General features: G+C 40.4%; 1 protein-coding gene across 1 annotated transcript; it reads left to right on the top strand.

The window, feature by feature from the left end:
- The first annotated feature begins 15,606 nt into the window (after positions 1-15,606).
- IL22 (interleukin 22) lies at positions 15,607-20,954 on the top strand. The gene is made up of 5 exons (XM_004281911.3): positions 15,607-15,792; positions 16,708-16,773; positions 16,885-17,028; positions 17,953-18,018; positions 20,429-20,954. The coding sequence occupies exons 1-5, from the start codon at positions 15,607-15,609 to the stop codon at positions 20,534-20,536; spliced, it is 570 nt and encodes a 189-aa protein (XP_004281959.1). The 3' UTR covers positions 20,537-20,954.
- Positions 20,955-21,704: the final 750 nt, after the last annotated feature.

Genomic DNA, 21,704 nt, shown 5'->3' with positions numbered 1-21,704 from the left:
TCTTATGAGTTTATCTCCCATCTGCCAGTAAGAAAATTGAGGCTGAGATAAGTTGGAATCCAAACCCAGCTCTTTTAACTCTAAAGCCTGTGTGTTCCTCTCCATGCTTTGGAGAAATGGACAAGGGGCACCTACAGCCTTCTCTTAAATCAGTGGCATTTCAACTGATAGTTAAATGCCAGAGTTAATCTGACTGCAACAGATTTCTGAGGCCCTCACAACTAGCAGGGGGCAGAGGAGGAGTTTAAAGCGAGGTTGATCCAGTTCTGGGCCTCAGCACAAAACCAATGAAGCCACTCTCTTTCATTCCACTGGCTTTTCCATTCTGCCTCTCCAGATCAAAGGAGGCTCCCCCCATTTTCTGATACTTCAATCAATCTCACTAAGGACTTGATAAACATCCTTGCATGCACGTTGATTGCAAACGCTGATTTCTGAAAATGCACCATTGCCGAACTGCTTGCAAAAGTAGGCCAGTCAAGGGCATTGATTCCAATAAAGGTCTTACTAAATTTGATTCCCCTTTGAAAAATTGCAAAATAGTCATAAAAACACCCTTGGAATTAAGTAGGCTGGATTTCCCTAAATGAGATTCCCAGAAAAGCACCAGCCTCTTAGAACTTGAGATGTCTCAGAAGGTAACAGATAAAGGCCCCTGCACTGAGATGCCAGTGCAGTGATTTCTCTGGGTAGTGGCTCAGTTCTTAGTCACCACGTATAGTATTTACTGTGTCTCCTCTAGGGTATAGATATTACTGTTACCACGAGCAATGGAATGAGAGAATGGAAGAGCCAAGGTGATTACACAGCAGCGGGAGTCAAACTGCTTACACCTGTCAGAATAGCACTTATCAAAGACAACAGACTGCAAGTGTTGGCGAGCTTCTGGAGAAAGGGACTCCTCCTGCACTGTTGGTGGCAATGCAAATTGGTGCAAGTGTTATGGAAAAGTATGGAGTTTCCTCAAAAAATTAAAAATAGAATTACTTTATGATCCAGCAACCCTACTGAGACAAGAAGACAAGAGTACAGCCATCTGGGTAAAGGACTGGGGAACAGCCTTGGGCAAAACAGGTCTTGCAAGCTAAAAAAGCCCTGGGGGCCTTAGTCCCGGCATTGGGGGGTGGGGGGGGGAACCGGTCTCACAGGTAAACCCCTTGAAGACAAGAACTGTGTACCATCCTCAGAACATAGCCCAGATGCCAGCATGGAGGAGGTGAGGTACAGCTGTTTGCTGAGTAAAGAAATGAACTTCCAATTTTGAAGGGCATGATGAGTTGGTGTATATTTAATTGACCAATGGACAGAATCACAAGTCACGTGAGGAACTGTTTAGTTCCTCTGACCACATCAGGGGCTGCATTTTTTTTTTTTGAAAAAACAAAAACACCCCCCCCCCAACATTTCTGGAATTTTATAATGCTCTCCCTTTCTTACGCATTCAGAGACACATCTAAGCTTGGCCACGCTTCCTCTCATTCCTTGAGTTTCAGCAGCAACAACCATTTCCAGCATTGAAGACAATTCCAAATAGCTTTAAAGTAGGCAACACATTACCTTTTGCATAATCTTTGCATGGTGCAAAATGTTCCTAAGCCACTGATTTTTTTTCGTGAAAAAATAAAGGACTTACAGATGGGATTGCCATACCATTTTCACTTGCGTATATTTAAATTTTGATTTGTCTTTCCTCCTGGTGAAGCTAACCACAGAGTTGAGGGACTCGAATACCCTATTCGTTGGATGATAATCTGGAGCTACCAAGGAAAGAGAATATTCTTCCCTGTGGTATAATTTTTTAGACATGGTTATAAACAGGTTTAAGCAGGACTTCTTTTTTTTTTAAGAAAAGGTATATATTGACTTAAGCAGAACCTTAAAAAATAAAACACAAAAAGAAAAATATAAAACTGTGTATAGCATGACCTCATTTTTGTAAAATTAGAATAACTGAGTTAGCATATTTATAGAAAAGAATGTGGAGGACTATGCACCAGGCTGTTAAAGAGGGTTTTTCTGGAGGGCAGGATTGCAAGAGACCTTCACTTTTCACATTACAGTTTTCTGGTTTGCAAAAATGTGCAGAAAATCCTAGGAAAATTTCTTATTTATAGCTTTATTCTGGGGGCTATTTTGCTTTTCTTCATCCTCAGCATGGCAGTGCTGTGTAAAACATCATTTAAAAATTTGGCTAATCATTGTTGTTGCTGCCATTATTCTGTTTTCTCATGACACTAGGGAAAATGTTTTCTAGCTTAGTTTCTTCTCTATCCAATTGTTCCTGATTTTTAAAAAAGGAATGGCATATCATCCTGAGAACGTAGCCCAGCCTAGTGTGTATCTTTTGTTTACATATTTAGGGACATGTTTTTCTTTAATGATATGATTATATTGTAAAAGTCTGAGACTTTTATAATTCAGTGAATCATAATTTCCCCCCACAGCTAAAATTTATCAACTGCTTACAGCAAATAATTTCCAAATTATGAGACTAGTTCCACAGTAGGTGGAACCCTGGGGCATGTCTCCAGCAGAGAAGCTGATGAGGGCTTGTGCCATGGCAGTATGGACCACACCCTGAGTCAGAAAGTCCCTTAGATGACTGGAGTTCAAATGCAGCGACCGATGGAAGAATCCCTCTGTGACCTCCATGATGTGCCAGATTCCTCACCTCAAGGACTTCAACAGCAGTCATGGGAGAGAGACTGGATTCTCTAGCCCTAGTCAAGTCTTCAGAGGACTGCAGGCCTAGCTCTTAACTACAAATCATGAGTGACCCCGAGCTAGACTTTTGGAAATTATATGAGATAGCAAATGTTTGTTGTTTTAAGGTGCTAAGTTTTGGGGCAATTTATTACATAGCAGTAGCTGACTAATAAAAAAAGAAAAGAGTGAATATATATGTTGGGCGGTGTTGGCAGTTGCCAGGGTGGTTGGGGAGGCTTCCCTGAGAAGGAGTTTTGTAACAAACACCTGAGGAATTTGGGGTGATAACGATGTGTCAGTGGAGGTTCATCAGCTGTAACAAATGTGCCACTCTGGTGTGGGATGTTGATAATGGGGAGTCTAAGCATGGAGTCAGAGGGTACATGGAAAATCTCCGTGAACTAAAAACTGCTCCTAAAGTTGAGGAGAGAGAAAGAACCCCTGAAGGAGATGAGGGAGTGAGTCATGTGCACATCTCGGGGAGATGTCTTGTTACTCTTCCTATAGCGCTGAAGTCATATGGAACTTACTTCAGTTATTTGAATGCACTATTTTCCTTCTTAACTCCAGGTCTTCCCACATGTTATTTCCTTCACCCATAACTCACCGCTTGCCCCCTCCCTGCCACTGCAACCCATCCCACTCTCACTGCCGACCTCCTCATCAACTCCTCATTTAGCCATCAGGTCTTAGTTTAGATGCCGCTTCTTCATATCTGTCTAGTCTGGGGAAAGTACGTCTTCCTCGTGCTTCCTTTTGTCCCCTCTCCCCCCACCCCACCCCCATAGCACTCGACACACTGTAAGATGATGGCCTTTTTGGGGGGTTTTTCATTAGGTAGATGGTACTCTCTGTGAAGATAGGGCCAGATCTATCACAGTGATAACATGTACCCTGCAGAGCAATGGACACTTGGTAGGAACTCAATGCATATGTATCAAGTGCAAGAAGATGTTCTGCTCCTGCTTGGACCAACCTCTATCACCAAATAGCAGTCACATAAATGCTCTGAGTCTCTGTTTCCTCATCTGTAAAATACCTCCCTTGGAAGATTATGCTAAAGATCATAAATGGGCTATGTAAATCACCTAGCTGAGTAAGTTTTATATAAATAAGTATTGGCCACATTCTAGTGGTAGGGATTTGTTCCTTTATAAGACAGTGCATTCCATTCTATTATTGAACAGTCTATTTAGGAGAAAACAATTGCCTTGAAACTGGAAAAATTGGGGATTAATATCTTCTCTGGGTAAGCCCCGTTTTATTTTTTCAAACACAATTAGATTTTAGGATACGAGAGACAAATATTAGCCAAATTCTTCTTTCCTTCCTCCCTTCCTCCCTCAATCCCTCCCATCCTTTTTCTTTCTTCTTTCTTTCCCTCCTTCCTTCTTTCTCTTCTTCCATCAGGTTTACTGAGATATAATGTATGCATAGTAAAATCCATCCTTTTTCGAAGTGCAGTTCTATGAATTGTGACAAATGTATGCAGTCTTACTACCACCTCCAGTCAAGAGATTTTAACGTTCTATTAATTCTCTGTTGATGACAACTCAAAGCAGTGTACGGTTCTTACACTACTTCCACTCTCTGCTAAAATGGAATTCTCTAATTTCAAATTATTCTGGCTCGTTCTCTCAGTGTTTGGGGCCTGGACATCCAAGGGGGTGCCTGTGTTTTGGGTTGATTCTCTGCTGGCCTAGAAGGCTATTATTCCAAAGTCATGTTGTTATACTGCATTCAGATTCCTTTTATGACTGTGGCTCAGAGCAGAAATTGTGAACAGGCAAGGATAACTTTTTAGCTTCACTTGGGACCCTGAAGGTCAAATTCCTTTCTCTTCTCTAATAGGGGTAGAAAAAGGAAGATGGCAAAATTTCTTAAAAAAGAGACATTTTTAACAAGAAATTTGCACACGTACATGTTTCTCACTATGGTCAGGCCATTTAAGATGGCTGTTCTCTTGCTGTCTGTACATGCCCTGCTCAACCAGTGCCTGTTTCACCTACACCCTACTCACAAGACTAAACTCTCTTAATCATACAGCCTAACAAGTAAATGCCTACATACTTGCCCCCAGCCCCAGTTCGTGATTGTTCTAAACTTTAGATCAGAAGGGCTCCACTATGATAGCTAATTGAAAGGGCAGTAAGGGGTCTGCTCCTCTGCTGGTTTCCCTGGTAACCAATAAATCCACCTGACGTCAATTCCCCCTGTAATTGGCAACTTCCCTCTCCCCGTAGCGAAGACTGCTGCACACACGGTGGGGCGTCGCTCCAGGACCTTGCTTCAGACAAGTAAGATCCCCCATCCATTCAACCACTGATGTCTCTGTCACTGGCTCCGGGGGCTCTTTCTTTGGTCTTGAGGCTGGGCAAGCACAGGGCTTGCAGGCCTCTGGGGTGCAGCCCAACACTCACCCTGATCTGAATTTCTATCATACTTAATGTCAACACTGACTGTTCTGACCATTACTTTCATGTTTCCTAATTGCTCCTTCTTTGTGTTTGTCTCACTGATTCAAATATAAGGTAAGGAGGTGTTCCTTACGTTTCTTTCCTCCTACATAATGAGGACCAGCACAGGGTCAGGCATGCAGAAGTCACTCAATAAATGCTCTTGTGAGACACTAACTTATGGGGAGAAGTGGCTTTTCATAAACTCATGGAAAAGTCCTTTCTGGATAGATCAGGATTTCAGGACATAACTTCTATCCGAGTGTCAGAACTTTTATTTTATTTCAAATTAATTTAATTAATTTAATTCATGATGATGAATGATGCTTTTGCCAGCACCTAGCAACATCGTGTGACAAATGTAGACATCTAGGAAAGTGGATTATCTCAAAAGATCAAGGTAGAGTTTCGGTTCTTTTTGTGGGTGTGAAAAATGAAAGAAGGAAGCATTTGTGGCTCTTGAGGTAAAGTGATGCTGGCTTCCAGTTCTTTCCCTCAATACCCTTCATTGTGTAAGTCATTGTCGAGAACACTAAACCACCAGGGTGCTTCAGGGGAACCCCATAGGCAAACATATTAGAACATGTTCTCAGAAGCGTCCCTGGAAGAGGTTTTCTGGACCTCCTGGGGGAGTTAATTCATGGCTATCTGGTAGTGAGCATGCTATTAAGTCCCCCAGGTCAACCTGGTGCCAATAATGCAATCATACGTTTTGGGATCTTATGTGAAAATATAAAAAACCCTGTACTCTTTCTCAATTACAGTGAATGCAGCCAATCACAAATATTTCCAAAGAGGTCACAGGAATGATAATGTTATAAGAAAGTCAGGGGGTCAGGGTAGGGCGTAGCCCAACACATGCGTAAGAGGCACGGAAAGTTGCCCAGAGACACATACCCAAACTCTTTCCTCTATAAGCCTGTCATTTTGTACCAGTTTCCCGCCAGTTGTTCCTTTGAGCTAAGATATTAAAGAATCCTGCAAAAATGCCTATCTGCATGTAGAATTTCTTAGCTATTAATGCCTAGGTGTGGATTAGTTAGCCATTATTGTCTCAGTTACCTGGTGCCACAGTGGGTAGTAGCAATACAGGTCAGAACAATTTTTGATAAGGTTTGGGGCAGGAGGTAAGGACAAGGGCATGGCGTGTTTCTGCTGAGGCTATGCCTCCATGGGGGAAACGTTGGAAACCCCGAGCAGTCTGGGGGTCAACATAAGGGCGGAAGAGTGGAGGAGAACAGGTGTAGTAAAGAAGGTGAGCGTGGCTGCCACTGTGGGTTTGTTACCGAGCCAGGTTTGTTTGCTTGGGTGCAGCAAGACAAAATGCTGAGATGCTGAGGTTTGCAGCAAAGAGAGGGTTTATTCCCAAGGCAGCCAAGCGAGGAGATGGGAGAACAAGTCTCCGATTCACCTCCCCAAAGGCGAGGGGCTCAGGGTATTTATGGGATGAGGAATGAAGCTGCAGGGTGGTTTGAGGCATGAGGAGTGTGGGGAGCATGGGGAAAGGTGATTGAAAAAAGGTGCAGTGATTGTGGTTCTGGGCAGGTGTAACTACGCTCCAGGCCTCTGCACGTTCAAATGTGGAGGCACTCAGCAGCATCTGAGGGTAGAGTTTTTGGCTCCCTGAGGTCAAAAGGTCACAAGGGGACCCTTGCTCATGCCCAGTGGGAGGGTCCATGGTCCTATCCAGTCATAACCAGCTCAGCTCCTACTAGACACAGTTGACCCCATGTTCCTGGAAAACCACTTGGGCAAACATCCCATTGTTTAGGCCACAAGCCGCTTGGAGGACATGCAAGTCTTAAAACAAACTTGATTAGTGAAGGCAGGTGAAAAGGATTTGACTAATAATTACTCACAGTTTCAGTTTTTCATCTAGAGGGCCCTCAGGACGGCCTTGCAACTGTGGAGAAAGCAGAAAAGTGGTGAACTTGGGTGGTCATTGAAGTTGGGTCACTCTGGGGGCATGTGTGTCTGCTTGTGGTAGGAAGAACTGGATAACCCTCATGAGACACAGAGACAGCATCCTTCCCAACCCGACCTTCTTTCAGTGAATCTTCCAGGTCTGATCTTAGCTCAAAGAATGAACCACAGAGAGGCTGGGTTCACGTGAGTGCAGGCTTTATCCTTCATAAAATAAGGAAGTGGGCAGTTTGCTCCTCCTCTCCCTTTGGTGCCCATGGCGCTCCCCTTCTTTTTCCTTGCCATTCTCTCTCAATCTCTCTTCCTAATGTAAGAGGGAGATTTCCCATAAAAAAGCTCTCTATGTTCAGTTTGAGTAATCATGTAATGTATTAAATGTTATGTAGAATAGCCATATCCTCACTTCTTGTTCTTTTCACTTTACTTCAGGTCATCCCTAGGCAAAACATAAAGTGTTGTAGTGTGTGTGTGTGTGTGTGTGTGTGTGTGTGAGAGAGAGAGAGAGAGAGAGAGACAGACAGACAGACAGACAGCCAGACCACGGTATTTAATGGAATTACAGGGAGAAGCACATAAAAACTGACCTATCCATGCTCCCTGATGTGATGGAGCCAGCCATCTAGTTGGGGAGATAGATAGAGAGATAACCAGGGTATTTTAATTCAGATTCACATGTGCCACGTTAGGAGTGCACACAAGGTACTATGTGACTTAGTGGAAGAGGAAGTGGTATAGTTTCATGGATTCCAGAAAACTTTCTTTGCTGACCAAGTATTTCCTTTGCCTGGATTGCTAATACTTGAAATCTCATAATTGGAGATGCATTTAGCTTGGCAGTTCACTATGAGATAGCATGGTGATGGAAAAAGCCCTTCATTAGCCCTGAAGTTGTCATTGTGTAACAGTTGACTTGGAGAAAGTTATTTGTCCTTTCTGAGCCTCATATTTCTTATCTGTAGAATTGGAATAACATAATTTGACAAGTTATTATGAAGATCAAATGAGATAAAATCTGGGGGAACAGATGAAAATTATGGATGATATTAGTTTTATGATTTATCACTTAGTATGCATATAAAACAGTTTGGGCTAGAGGTTGGAGCTGGAGAGGAGAGAGACGATGGTGAATGAAATGGTGTGGAAAGGAAGAGATGACAGTCCCAAAGCACGCTTCTTTTATTCCACAGTTTTGCTTCAAATCCATTCTAACTGAAGATAATAGTCATTGAGAAATGTGAATAATTGACCCCATTGTTAACGAGGAAAAGGAAAGAAAGACTAGAATGTGTGTGACTCAGTTATGCTGTCCACAGATATAAACCACCTCTTTTCCTTCCAATAGCTACTAAACCGACATCATCAAACTTCCTTTTTTCCTGAAAGGATCTGGTGGAGTTCCTGAAAGCCCAACAGGAGCACATTTTCATGGCTGGCTGAGAACAGCCTGAGAATATGGTTATCAGAACAAATCAGATTCAGAGACCAAGATGATGCCAAGTTGAAGAATTTTAACTCAATTCTTATGGAACCTGAAAAGAGAGATTCTGGGTGGGGCTGGAGGATTGGGAATGGGAAGAAGAGACCAATGGTGAACTGTGATTGGGTGTTTGTATGAAAGAGAGTAAAAAAGGTCACACCAAAGATCTTCCTCAAGCAGGAACATCTCTAGTCACATCCTTGATGTTTTTGGATAAAGTTCTGCCTTTAGGTCAAAGTCAGCGGAAACCACTCTCCCACGTGCTTCTCTCTGTTGGGAATGTGTGGAGACGAGGGCAGTCGACATTGAAGCTGAAGAAATCAGCTCTCATGACTCAGTTGCCTCCAGATTGAGTGTCTGATGAGCAGAAGGGCTTTGTCTTAGTGCACGCTGTCGCTCAGGCTCTGTCGAGAAGCTGTCAAAGCAACTAGAATCTTTGTCAACCAAGTGATCATTTTGTTTTCACTAGCAGTTCTCTGCCTTGGGTGCGTAGGCCATCTCTATGAGGGCAAAGTCCAGGAGCCACCGAGTCCCTTTTACCCCTCTCTCCAAACATACGATCTCCCCGGCCCCAGCATTCTCATTCTTATCCTTTCCCCCCACTGCACCCCATTCCACGGGGGAAGCGTATTTGATCTTGGCTTCAGTTGGTTCCCCACCTGTCATTTCAGCTAGAGTGGAGAAGGAGGAGTGATCCCTGAGGACAGGAAGGGACCCTTTGGGCTCATGAATCAATTATGAGGAGAAAGTTGGCTAGAAGCCTTTGGGCTGCTGCAGATATAATCAGTGGCAGCAGTTTGGTGATTCTTCCTGAAGCCTTCAAATTTGGCCTAAATTTCCCTCAAAGTCAGCGGTTCCTATTCCATTTATCTTTTTCTCCTAAGTGGCTGCACCTTCTCAGGGACCCCCATATGGCATCTCTGCACTCTGGGTGTGCCAGTTGTTTACCAGATCATTCAACTGATCACCAGTAGTGTATGGGACTATGTTTCAAGGATCACTAGTTCCTAAAACATCTTAATTAGCTTTTTTTTTTTTTACTGAATTGCCTCAATTGAAGTGTTCAAAAAATATTTTGTGTCACAAACTCAAACTAGTGTTAAGTCTAAATCTTACCCTCTGGTGGCGCCGGTATATTTGGATTCTGGCCTTCGTCTTCATTGTTTCTTACCGCACCAGTAGTGCTAAATTTCCCCTGCTGCTGCTGTCACAGTCCCCTAGCTCCTCTCCTTGATGTCAGTTTCCGCCTCTCCAATTCATGTTTCCCGTAACTCTCAGGCTGTCTTTTTAAGTTATTGCTTTATACAAGTCCCTTCCATGCACAACTGTCCATAATGGCTCTCTATTGCCCATTGTCTCAAGTCTAGACTATTCTGGCTGGTATTCAAAGCTGCTCGTAAGCTGCTCTTACCCTATCTACCCCACCCCTTCTTTGCCATCACTTCTCCACATCATTCTATTCTAATCTAACTAGTCATTTCTCTTCCACCAGCCCCATCTCCAAGGTTTCTTTTCCCTGCCATTTCCTCTTGTTGGGAAACCCTTCTTCCATGCTTTAAACTGATCCAAATACTGATAGTATTAACAATTTTACTCAAATTCAACATCTTGAAGTCTTGAATGAGTTTCCAGTATCAATTTCTAATCAGGCACCTCTACTGTAATGGTTATAATTCCATTGTAGCATGTTTTATTCATTTAATGTTATTTTGTACTTGTAGGATAATACTACAAGAATCATTACTTTTCTCTTTGAGTGATCACCGTCTCCATTATACTCTGAGGGCTCCAAAGGAAAGAAATATACCTTATTCATTTGTGCCTCCCTAGTGTCCAGCCCAGTACCTGGGACATAGCAGTTGAATTAAAAATGTTATTGAATCAGTTGTATTAATAAGCTTCTTGAGGCCAGGGCCATGTCTTAGTCATTTTGCATCTCTGAAAACCCGAGACAGTATTAGGCACATGGCAGGTATTCGGCAGTCATTAATACATTGAGTTGTCAAGATAAAGAAGTAGGAATTCTCGTGCTTGGAAGGGAGTAGGCTTGAAAAGAGACGAAATCTGGGATGTGTAGGATCAGCTCTAGAAATTAAGGTGTGGCCCTGGTTTTGTCCATGACCTAAGAAGAGAACTCTGAACAGATAGTGAACGTCGACACTGATCACTTCTTGAGAAGTACAGAACCGAGCAGAAGCCGCCCTGGAAATTATTGCCCAAGTAAGAGAAAAATGTGGACAGGGTCACTGCTGAAAAGGTGTAACTGATTCTGAAGAATGTTAGGAAAACTTTTATTAAACCATAATAAACACATAGAAAAGGATGTTCTAAGGACTGTGCCAGATAGAGCCTGAGCTCTTATGGAGCTGATGTTACAATGAAGAAATGCATGAGGAAATGAATAAATAAAGCAAATTACCCTTTTTCTCTCATTCAGCAACCTGTGCATAGCTCTTTGTCTCTGCTCCATTTCCTGGTAAACCTACTTAGATATTTCCTCTTGGACACATTCAACTAAATGTTCTAATAGATGATCCCACTGTCTATGACTTTATTATGTATTGTTAACTCCTCCCTTTTCTAGGCTTTTAAGTATTACAATACTATTTCCATCTGGTTCTTACATTTAATTCCCTCCCTACTCATATAAAGGCCTGTAGGTCAAATTTCTCTAAAGGTATGTTAATTTACTAATATGAGTTCAATCTCAATTCCAGTTCTCTAATCAGTGTTTAGGTACTTCAGTGTTTCCTCTCAAAGGTAAGCCCACTTCAGGTTAATCCTAAGGCTACTACAATGCAATTCGTTAACTGTTACTGTATTTTTAAAAAGTATTAAACATGGGTTCAAGAACCCTTACTTGGTAAAATATTCCAATAGAAACAAAACAGATATTTGTTAAACAGAATGAAATAAATTAGCTTAGTTTATCTGGTTATAAGAATTTGGAGGTAATAACAAAATGGTACTTCTTTTAAAACATACTGCATTTCAGACTTGCACTGATTTAGAGTGACATCTTGTCCAGCTGACCTAAATTGGTGATGCTCTGTCCTATTTATAGCACACACAGCTTTTGAATTAGGACAAAGAAAAGGGAAAGGGGACATTTTCTCAGGATTGACGTTTGTGATATTTTAAAACCAAATCACCTAGGAATTGGAACTGTGTTTGATCAGTTGCATTTTAACAAGTTCAACAGGGTGATGAGAATATAAGAAATGTCTAGTTCACATGGCCCCAAATTTTCTTATCAGAGACTGAGAGGGTCTGGTTAAACTGCACCAAGATACATAGAGTTTTTAATATGAATTTTTAAAGTCATGTTTTAAAATACTATTTAACCTGTGCAAATGACTGTGAGAAACATTAATAATCCTAAAACTGATTAGAGAGTTGGGATAAAAGTTTCACTGATAATAGGCAATTAGCTATGATTTAGAATATCTGGTGATATAAGCAAGGGTGAATTATGATGTTTTAAGACTTATTTACTAGCCAAAATAATCAGTGGAAAGAGAGACTGGGATGGATCTATGGGTTAAAAAAAATCTGACAGTAGAGGGTGGACATTAAGAAGCCAATGTCAAATTCTGTGTTTATGTCCTAGAGTAGTGAGGAACTGCATAAATATTGCTTTCTTCTATCATTTAAATCAATTTCAGTACTTGGTATTACTAGAGAGGAAACTGTACTCATTTATATTATGACACATCCCCGTGAGTATAGTCTTCCCTTTAAGATGAGGTAAAGTACAGATTCACACGATTTAGTCCTCAGGAAGGAGAGAAAGGTGGCTATGGTTGACAAGTGTCTTTGTGGGCAGGGTGTTAAGAGGGAGGGTGGACATGGTAGGAAGTTGTCCTGGGTACTGACAGGGTTATACTTGAGCAGAAGTGAAAAGTAAAGGAAGTTCACATTTGGAAACCCCAGTCTCTAGCTTTGTTCTTTGCTGGGTACCTCTATCTCTCCTCTCCTCTCTACTGAAGTTGAAAAAGGTACATGCTTTTTATGTTCTCAGGAGATGAGTAACCCACATAGTCTCTTTCTCCAAGCCATGTTGGTATTCATTCACACCCAGGTGAAAGTGATAAATAACAGCTTAAAATCTTACTTCTACTATAATGTAGCTAGGAATTTAAAAAATACACCAGATCTCAGGGAGACAATTTTGAAAGATTATCAAAGGGTATAAAAGAAAATCTTCCATAGAAGAGAGATAGATGGTAAATGCTCTGGGATGGAATGAATTTATGTTATAAAGATGCTAATTCTTCCCAAATTAATCTTTACATTAAATGATATTCTAAAGTTTCTGCTGCATTTTTCTAGAAACTTGACAAATCTATTATAAAATTTATGTAAAATATATACAAAAATTTCATGAATAGTTAAGCCAGCCTTGAAAAAGTAAAGAAAAGAAGGTAGACTTTCCTGTCTAGATATAATGACACTCCTCAGTAATAAAAAATATGGAACTAGCTCAAGAACAAAAAGGGAAAAATAAATAAACCAGTGTAACAAAACAGAGAGCTCAAAGATAGCTACTTATAAATGGGAAATTCACATATGATAGAGGACTCACTGTTTAGTAAACTGTGTTGGGAAAACTGGCTCGCTATGTGGAAAAAATAAAACTGATTCCCTACTTCCCATCATCTACACAAAGGCATTAAAAACCTGATTGTGAAAGGCAGAATTATAGGGTAAATGAAAGAAAAGACAGAGGAATATCTTTGTGACCTAGGGATGGAGGGAGATTTTTACACAAAGCCTCGAGAAGCACAAGCCATATAATGAAAAATAATGTTTTACATGACATCCAAATTACATTTTCTGTTCAACAAAGGACAAGTAGAAAAAGTTAGTAGACAGGACACAAATTGGGAGAAGAGTTGCCTACAACCAAAAAGAGAATAATATATAAAATATACACGGTACTCTTACAAATCATCATCAACAACAATAAAAGACCAAAGCCCATTAGAAAAATGGGCAATTGATGTAAACAATCAATTCATAAAAGGAAACCCAAGTGGCTGCAAATGTATGAAAACTGCTAATTAAAACAACAATGAAGGCTTCCCTGGTGGCGCAGTGGTTGAGAGTCCGCCTGCCGATGCAGGGGACACGGGTTCGTGCCACGGTCCGGGAAGATCCCACATGCCGCGGAGCGGCTGGGCCCGTGAGCCATGGCCACTGAGCCTGCGCGTCCGGAGCCTGTGCTCCGCAACGGGAGAGGCCACGACAGTGAGAGGCCCGCGTACCACAAAAAAAAAAAACAAAAAAAAACAAAAAAAAAAAACAAGCATATAATTCAATAATATCAGAACTTATTTTCCCCAGGAACAAAATTATGTATGTTTGTAAGGTTCCCAGGCAAACAAACAAAAGCCTATTTAATCCATTATATTTCTTAACTCTATACATAGGGCTTAACTCTACATAGAGTTAAGAGCTTAACTCTTAACCCTAATGCTAATATAATTATATAGAGATCTGGACAAAAATGGTCATATCTTATTAACAGGAAATTGGAAAAGAAGAGTTTCCTCATCTTGGGCTCATGAACAACCACAAGAAGACGTGGGCAATGGGTCTAGTTTTTATTTACCCACCTTAACCTTCTCTTTTTCCTAAGACCACCTTCCCAAATGCTCAGCGTCCTCATGCTGTCCTAAGCCTTTACTGTGGCTCCTTGCCTAGGTCTGTGCCATCTCACAAAATGCTCAAGTTTCTACAGTTATTCACATCCCTTCTTTGATGTTCCTGATCTGAACTCGTTGTGAAGAGAAATATCTGATCAAACTACTTTGCACGAATTCACATTCCTTCCCTTAGCAATAGATCAGTGTACTTGCTCCCTGCTCCCACCCATTGGGAGGGTTTCAGTCTAGTTTTTAGGTATTATATAGAATTCAATGTATTTTTAATAAAGTCTACATGTAATAACTAAATTGCAAGATTCTCTTCTTTAGACCATCATATATATAATAAAAAATGTTATAAGGTTTTTGGAAAATTTTTTTGAGACTTGTGTGTTGTTTAGAAGTAGTGCAGGTAAAATTTTATGATGAACTACTGTATTTATTATATTCTTTTTTTTCAATCTTTATTGAAGTATAATTGCTTGTATTCTTAAAATACTTGCATGTTAAGAAAAATAACGATCAGATTGTTCAACATTAATATTTCCAAACTTAAATTGATATTGATTATAATTTAATGAAAACATTTAAGGTATATTTGCATCTAGTATAATTGTTATGATCACTTAAAAAAAGTCACAGAACGGGAGGAAAACAGTGCTTAGATTAGCCAATACTGTTATTTTTAAAATGTAAGTCTTCTTCAGGACTCAGCATATTTTAAAAAATGAGATAAAATTATTTTTTGAAAATGGAATTATCCTCAAGCTGTCAATACTGTTTATTTTAAAGCAGAGGATGTAAGTGCTTTATTTTTGATCACCTCCAATGAGATAAGAATCTATGAAGCTGGTAGGAAAATGAGTTCATGACCAAAATTCTTACTCACTGACGATAGGAAGTCAGAAACTATTATAGTAAACCTGGAACCTACAAAGCAAAGCAATTGTTTTCTTTGAAAAGTATGTAGGGTTTGGAAAATTTCTGGGATTTGTCTGTACAAGCATCCTCTGGGCCCTAAAAGTGACGTTTTATGGAAATGCTGGCGTATCAAGTTGGGAAAGCTAGGAAGTGGTGCTTTGCGGGCTCCTATGGTGGTTAGGTAGTTCTCAGAAGACAGCACTGGAAATTAGATAATTGCTGATGTCATATTTTTCACACACACAATTTGGTGTCCTGGGCGCTATAAAAGCAGCATCTTCTACCTTCCCATCACAAGCAGAATCATTGAAAGCAACAGGTAAGTCCTCCAACAAACTTGGTATGCATGCTTGTTTGTTGGGTGTGACACTTCTTGAGACTTACTTTTTTCCTTTATGTTGTTTTTGCTTCTTGTTCTCTTGATACCAGGTTCTCCTTCCCTAGTCACCAGTTGCTCGAGTTTGTGTTGTCTACAATGGCTGCCCGGCAGAAATCTATGAGCTCTTCCCTTATGGGGACTCTGGCGGCCAGCTGCCTCCTCCTCATGGCCCTGTGGGTGCAGGGAGGAGCGGCTGTGCCCATTGTGCCGAAGTGCATGCTCGACAGGGCCAACTTCCAGCAGCCTTACATCACCAACCGCACCTTCGCGTTGGCTAATGAGGTACCCATCTCACTCTTTCTCTCTTTCTTTTGCATCCTTATCTACCTGGAACCTGAATAGTTCTTAAAGTTTCTTCAGAGCACATCTAAGATCTTTAAGAAACCAACATTTATCTCTACTGGTAGACCAGCCATCATATTCTCTGTCTCTTCTGAGACTTTGTGGAGATCTTCCAATGTACGCCTTTAGGATGCATACATTGAGTTTTACCCTGAAAGGAGCCATTTAGTAGCTCATCTTACTATTTATTTTTCCCTTTATTCCTCTAAGCATTATTTTATTTTACTTTATTTTATTTTATTTTTTGAAGAGAAAGAAAATGACATTTATTGAGCACTTACTATGTTATGAACTCTATGCTAGGAGCTTTAAATCCATTTTTTTTTTAAACTGAGGTATAGTTGATTTACAATATTATTTAAGTTTCAGGTGTACAGCACAGTGATCCACAATTTTTAAGGATTTATAGTTATTATAAAATATTAGGTATATTACCTATGCTGTACATTATACCCACATATCTTATTTATTTATTGAAGTCTAGTTGATTTACAATGTCGTGTTAGTTTCAGGTGTACAGCACAGTGATTCAGATATATATATGTATATATATATATTCTTTTTCAGATTCTTCTCTCTTGTAGGTTATTACAAAATATAGTTTCCTGTGCTATACAGTAGGTCCTTGTTGGTTGTCTGCTTTATATATAGTAGTGTGTATATGTTAATCCCAAACTCCTCATTTATCCTTCCTCCCAACACCTGAGCATTATTTTAAACTCATGCACATATCTGAATCCTTTCTTTAGTCATTATGTGGCTGCTCTGGGGAGAGGGGATAGAGTACAGCTCTACTTACAGACATTTCTTCTAGCTCCTTGACGTCCAGGCACTTAGTCTTTTCTTCTCTTCCAGGCTAGTTTGGCAGATAACAACACAGATGTTCGTCTCATTGGGACCAAACTGTTCCAGGGAGTCAAGGTAAGCCATAGGCATGATGCCACTCATGGTTATTTGGAGCGGTGGTGAGGATGGGTTGGGTCTTCTGAATGTCACCTAATATGAGCCCTGCTGTTTCACTTTCACCAACAGATGATGGAGCGCTGCTGTATGCTGAAGCAGGTGCTGAACTTTGCCCTTGAAGAGGTGCTGCTCCCCCAATCCAATAGATTCAAGCCCTACATGCAGGAGGTGGTGCCCTTCCTGGCCAGGCTCAACAAAAAGCTAGGCCAATGCGTAAGTTCCTTTCCCAACCTAAGTCCACCCGCTCCCAGGTGCCCACCCTCTCTCTTTCTTCTGCATGGAGCCCTTTTCTTTCCCACCCTCGTTTGTTGCCCCTCCCATGCTGGCAGTTAGAAGTGCCTCAGTAACACCATTACAGGAATCATTGGGAATCACAGAATGTTTATTTTTGCTTTAATTGAGTCACACTTTGAGTTGATGGTGATGGACAGGGTCTGAAAGACCACATGGAGCTTATTTGTCCCTGGAAAAAACCAATTCAGGTTATGTGAGATGAGAAGGGAGTTGGGAGCTGTAAGGAAAAATACCAGTTGGTGCAAATGAATCCACTGAGTATAAGTTGATGGAGGGAGGGAACTGGAAAGAGAGAAAGAGGGAAACAAGATTTAATATTTGGTGGTGGGTGGGTGAAGACTGCTGCGCTTTTGATATGGGAAGTGACAAAATCAGAGGTGTGTGAACTCGATGCCTCTGAACATTTAAAACTATGAAAAAAGATTTGAGTGGAGTGAGCAGAGCAAAGGGGGCCTAGTATTTATTGCGGAGGGCCCTGTTCACATAAGATGCTTTATGTATGTTTCTTGTTCTGAGCACGCATTTTTGATGAGGTGCAGTTATGGTTTTATTCTTGACAGGATTTGCATAAACCACTCCACTCTTTCCACAAACTTCAACCTCAGTAGGGTTTCCCAAAAGTGAAGTGAGGTCCCATGTAATAGAAATGACTGGACTTTGGTGTCCAAGGAAATTCAAGAGCTCAGAAAATCTAGGCCACTGGTGAAATCTAGGTCATTGTGGGCAAAATTGCTAAGCACATTAATTCCAGGTGAATGTAACTTGCCTCATTTAGGGGCGCTGAGGTTCAAAAAGCTTCAGTACAGCTGTGTTAAAATTGTTACTCTGGTTTTCATTTTGTAGCATATGGAGTGTGACAACCAGAATATCCAGAGAAATGTACAGAATCTGAAGGACACAGTGAAAAAGGTACTACTGATAACTGTTAATGATAAGTCATTTGCTAGAAGAGACAATGTTGTTTTCCTTTCCTTTCTTTTCTTTCCTTTTTTCCCCCCATGTCATGACTTTTTACTTGATTCTCCTGCCATTGGGTTGACTATTTAGGTGCATATGTGTTTAGATGTGTCTATATGTTTATAAGTCAATTTCCAAATTTTGCAAATCATAGAATTCTAGAACTGGCTAGGAACTTAAATCATCTAATCTCATCACCCCATATGCCACTCACTGGCAGAGCCAGAATAGAATGCAGGTCTTCTGAATCCCATCCAGGCCAGAAGCAATGGATATTATGTTTAGTCTCATTAATTCTAAGGGAAATTTAAGAGTCCTACTGATTCATTTAATCTGAAGAAGCATTTGTTCAAAACCAGAAAAGTGTCTGGGGGTAAATTTATTTGAAATAATTTTTGAAGTCATTCATTTGAAGATTTAAAACTTGGAGAAATATACCCAGAACAACCATAACAAAAGAGCTGGACGTGCATATAGGATGAATTTCTGGAATGATTGATACCTACATTTAACTGTTATAATGTAATACCCAATATCTATTGATTTTAACTTAAAAGCAAAAGTGAACAACCCCCAGTTTCTTTTACACCGTTTCAAATAGATGAAAATACTAGTAACGGATTCATTATAGGGAAATGATACTCCGAGCTGGAAACGCTCTTTTCTTCCTCTCTCATTTTCCTTCCTTTCTAGTCTCCTCCCTCCTTCAACAATGCCCTAGTGAGCATCTATCTGGTATAGGTTAGTGTATATTTCGACAGTGAAAGATACTGTCAAGTGGCCTATTTGAGGAAAAGAACAATGGTGGAAGGCTCAGGCCAGCAACTGTGACTCATCCAAAAACCAGAGGTATGATTAGTAGCAGCAAAAGTGATGATTTGGCAAGCAGGTACAATGAAACCTCAGAAACAGGAAGGCTCTAGTTGATGGAATTTTCAGGAACAAGCGTAACCTCAATTCCCCCTTTTTTCCATCTTGATGTTTTTTATAAAAAGTCTTTCTTCCTGAACATGCTTTAATGAACGTGTCTGGCTCTTCCTTTGATAACTGAAGGATTTGTTGTTTTTCATTGTGAAGATCAACTCTCTTTTTATAGAATCATTAGCTAGACGTGGAGGGCTGAATATTAGCATGCCATAGCCAAGAAGTACTTTGCGCTTCTGGTTTGAAAAATCCCTCATGTCGGCTTACTTTGTTGTCTTTAGAAAAGTGAAGTGTGGGAGAGAAAAATCTGCTGGTGATCTGTGTGGGAAAACAGATTTTAAATCTTTTAATCCATTTTGAGAGAATTGACTTTCACGTTTGCAACAGGTTGCCACGTGGAAGAGTGGTTATGCTTTTGTTTTTCCCTTTAGCTCCAGAAAGCATAGTGAGAGGAATGTTATTCAGACAAATCGCAGCATGAGGAAAAACTGGTCAACGCTGTCTGAAATGGGAGGGTTGTCTTGGGGGGTAGTAATTCCGTCGCTGGAGGTAAAAGCAGAGAGCAGGCTAGAGCAGAACGGATGACACACAGTAGGGCAAGAGAAGCTTTAAAATTCTTTATAATCTTGGGAGTCTTTGAGATATAAAAATGATCTCTTGGCATTATGTCAAAGGAAGTATGGAAAGATGGAATGGTGGAAGAAAGCAGGAAGAGAAAGGAGACCGCAATCTAGCTGACAGTGATGACTTAGGGTTGTTGTTTTCTTTGAGGTAATCTTGAGCACATTTAATAGATTAGATGAATTTCAGAGGAGGATGATTTGGACTTGAACCTGGGTTCCCTCACCCATGGAGTTTGAAAGCCTCATGTGCCTGCTGCTTGGAAGGAGGAGGAAAGAAGGGGTGTTAGAAGTCGTATCTGGCCCTCTACTCTTAAAGCAACTGGATAGGATGCATTTGGTATTTTCCCCATAAATGTGAAAACCTGTTTTTTCTACCCCTCGGTCAAGAAAGTGGAAACAGAAAAAGCCCATGTGTATTGGTAATGTGCAGTTTGGATTCAAGGCTGTTTGAACTAAGTGGTTATATGTAACTGATTGGTCATAGACAGTAGTGGGCCTGGGAGGTAGGGCAAGGAGGATGGGTCCCCCAGATCCCAGCACAGCCTCTATCTGCTTGCTCTGGTTAGGAAGTGGTTTGAAACATCATCAGCTTAGATTGATGCCCACAGATGCCCTCTCAGTTCAGATAGCCATACTTTTAAAGTCTTTGGCAAATCACGTACACTTGCTAAAAGGGTATTATTACTGATCTTTTACAAAAGGCTAAACCTTGGTTTCTGTCCCAGCAACCTAACCATCTCATCTCCCTGTAATTCGTTTCTCTTTAGAAAACATGGTATGAATGCTGAAATACTTGTGTGTTCTTATTTTCACAGCTTGGAGAGAGTGGAGAGATCAAAGTAATTGGAGAACTGAATTTGCTGTTTATGGCCCTGAAAAATGAATGCACTCGTCCAGGGCAAAGCTCGGAAATGGATAACTAACGCTTCTTGCCTGTTAGAAATAACAATAAGATCCCCTGAGGTTTTCTTTTAACAAAAGAAAAAGGGGACGCCAAACTCCGCAGTCCTGTGTGGATTCTAAACAAACCCCTGCTTAGCTTAAAAAAGAGAACAATGTCACTTGTATCCATACGGACCAGAAGGTAGACCTTCCAAGCATAACGAGATCTATTAATAGATAACATTTTATCGTAGTTGGTGTTTTATACACAGAAATTTAATTTTTAAGCAGTTGTCTATTTCCCCACAAAAAAGATTACTTTCCCATCTCTTTAGGGAAAAAGCCCCTAAATAATTTCATTTCCATAATCAATAATCAATAATTTATATTTATGAATTAATTTATTGTTATAAGTACCTGTCTTATTTATGTAATTTTACTAATATGGGTTTATTTATAGAAGCATTATAAGATATTTCTTATACTTAATCATAAGGCTAATATTAATATTTATGATAATAATTATGGAGCTATGTATGATATGTTTATTTTATCTCAATAAACACTTCTGTATCCTAAATCTTGTGGCTTTGTGATTTTTCCCCCCTTTAATATTACCACCACCACCACCACCATCATCATCATCATCGTGTAATCATTTCTATTTGCTAAATGGGCCCAGAACCTGTATAAATGATTTTATTCCTAACTCTAAGTAAATGAGGTGGCTATTAGTATTATCCACATTTTACGGATGAGAAAACTGAATCAGAAACATGTTAAAAAACATTGTGTCACTATAAGCAGTGGACCCTTATTAAAGCTAGGTCTAACTGATTTCTGGGGGAACCTGTTATACTACCTATATAGACTTGTTTTTTTTTTTTCATTTTAACATCTTTATTGGAGTATAACTGCTTTACAATGGTATGTTAGTTTCAGCTTCACAGCAAAATGAATCAGTTATATATATACATATGTTCCAATATCTCTTCCCGCTTGCGTCTCCCTCCCTCCCACCCTCCCTATCTCACCCCTCCAGGCAGTCACAAAGCACCGAGCTGATCTCCCTGTGCTATGCGGCTGCTTCCCACTAGCTATCTACCTTGCGTTTGGTAGTGTATATATGTCCATGCCTCTCTCTCTCTTTGTCAGAGTTTACCCTTCCCCCTCCCCATATCCTCAAGTCCATTCTCTAGTAAGTCTGTG

This window comes from Orcinus orca, chromosome 11, assembly GCF_937001465.1.
Source record: "Orcinus orca chromosome 11, mOrcOrc1.1, whole genome shotgun sequence".
Classification (NCBI taxonomy): Eukaryota; Metazoa; Chordata; class Mammalia; order Artiodactyla; family Delphinidae; genus Orcinus; species Orcinus orca.
Note: the sequence above shows the minus strand (reverse complement) of the source record. Positions and strands in the feature narration are given on the sequence as shown.

Bases quoted from the DNA above. Each gene is read 5' to 3' on its own strand.
- IL22 (XM_004281911.3), top strand. From the start codon at position 15,607: ATGGCTGCCCGGCAGAAATCTATGAGCTCTTCCCTTATGGGGACTCTG. The intron at 16,774-16,884 runs GTAAGCCATAGG...TTTCACCAACAG, and splicing joins AACTGTTCCAGGGAGTCAAG to ATGATGGAGCGCTGCTGTAT. The intron at 18,019-20,428 runs GTACTACTGATA...TTATTTTCACAG, and splicing joins TGAAGGACACAGTGAAAAAG to CTTGGAGAGAGTGGAGAGAT.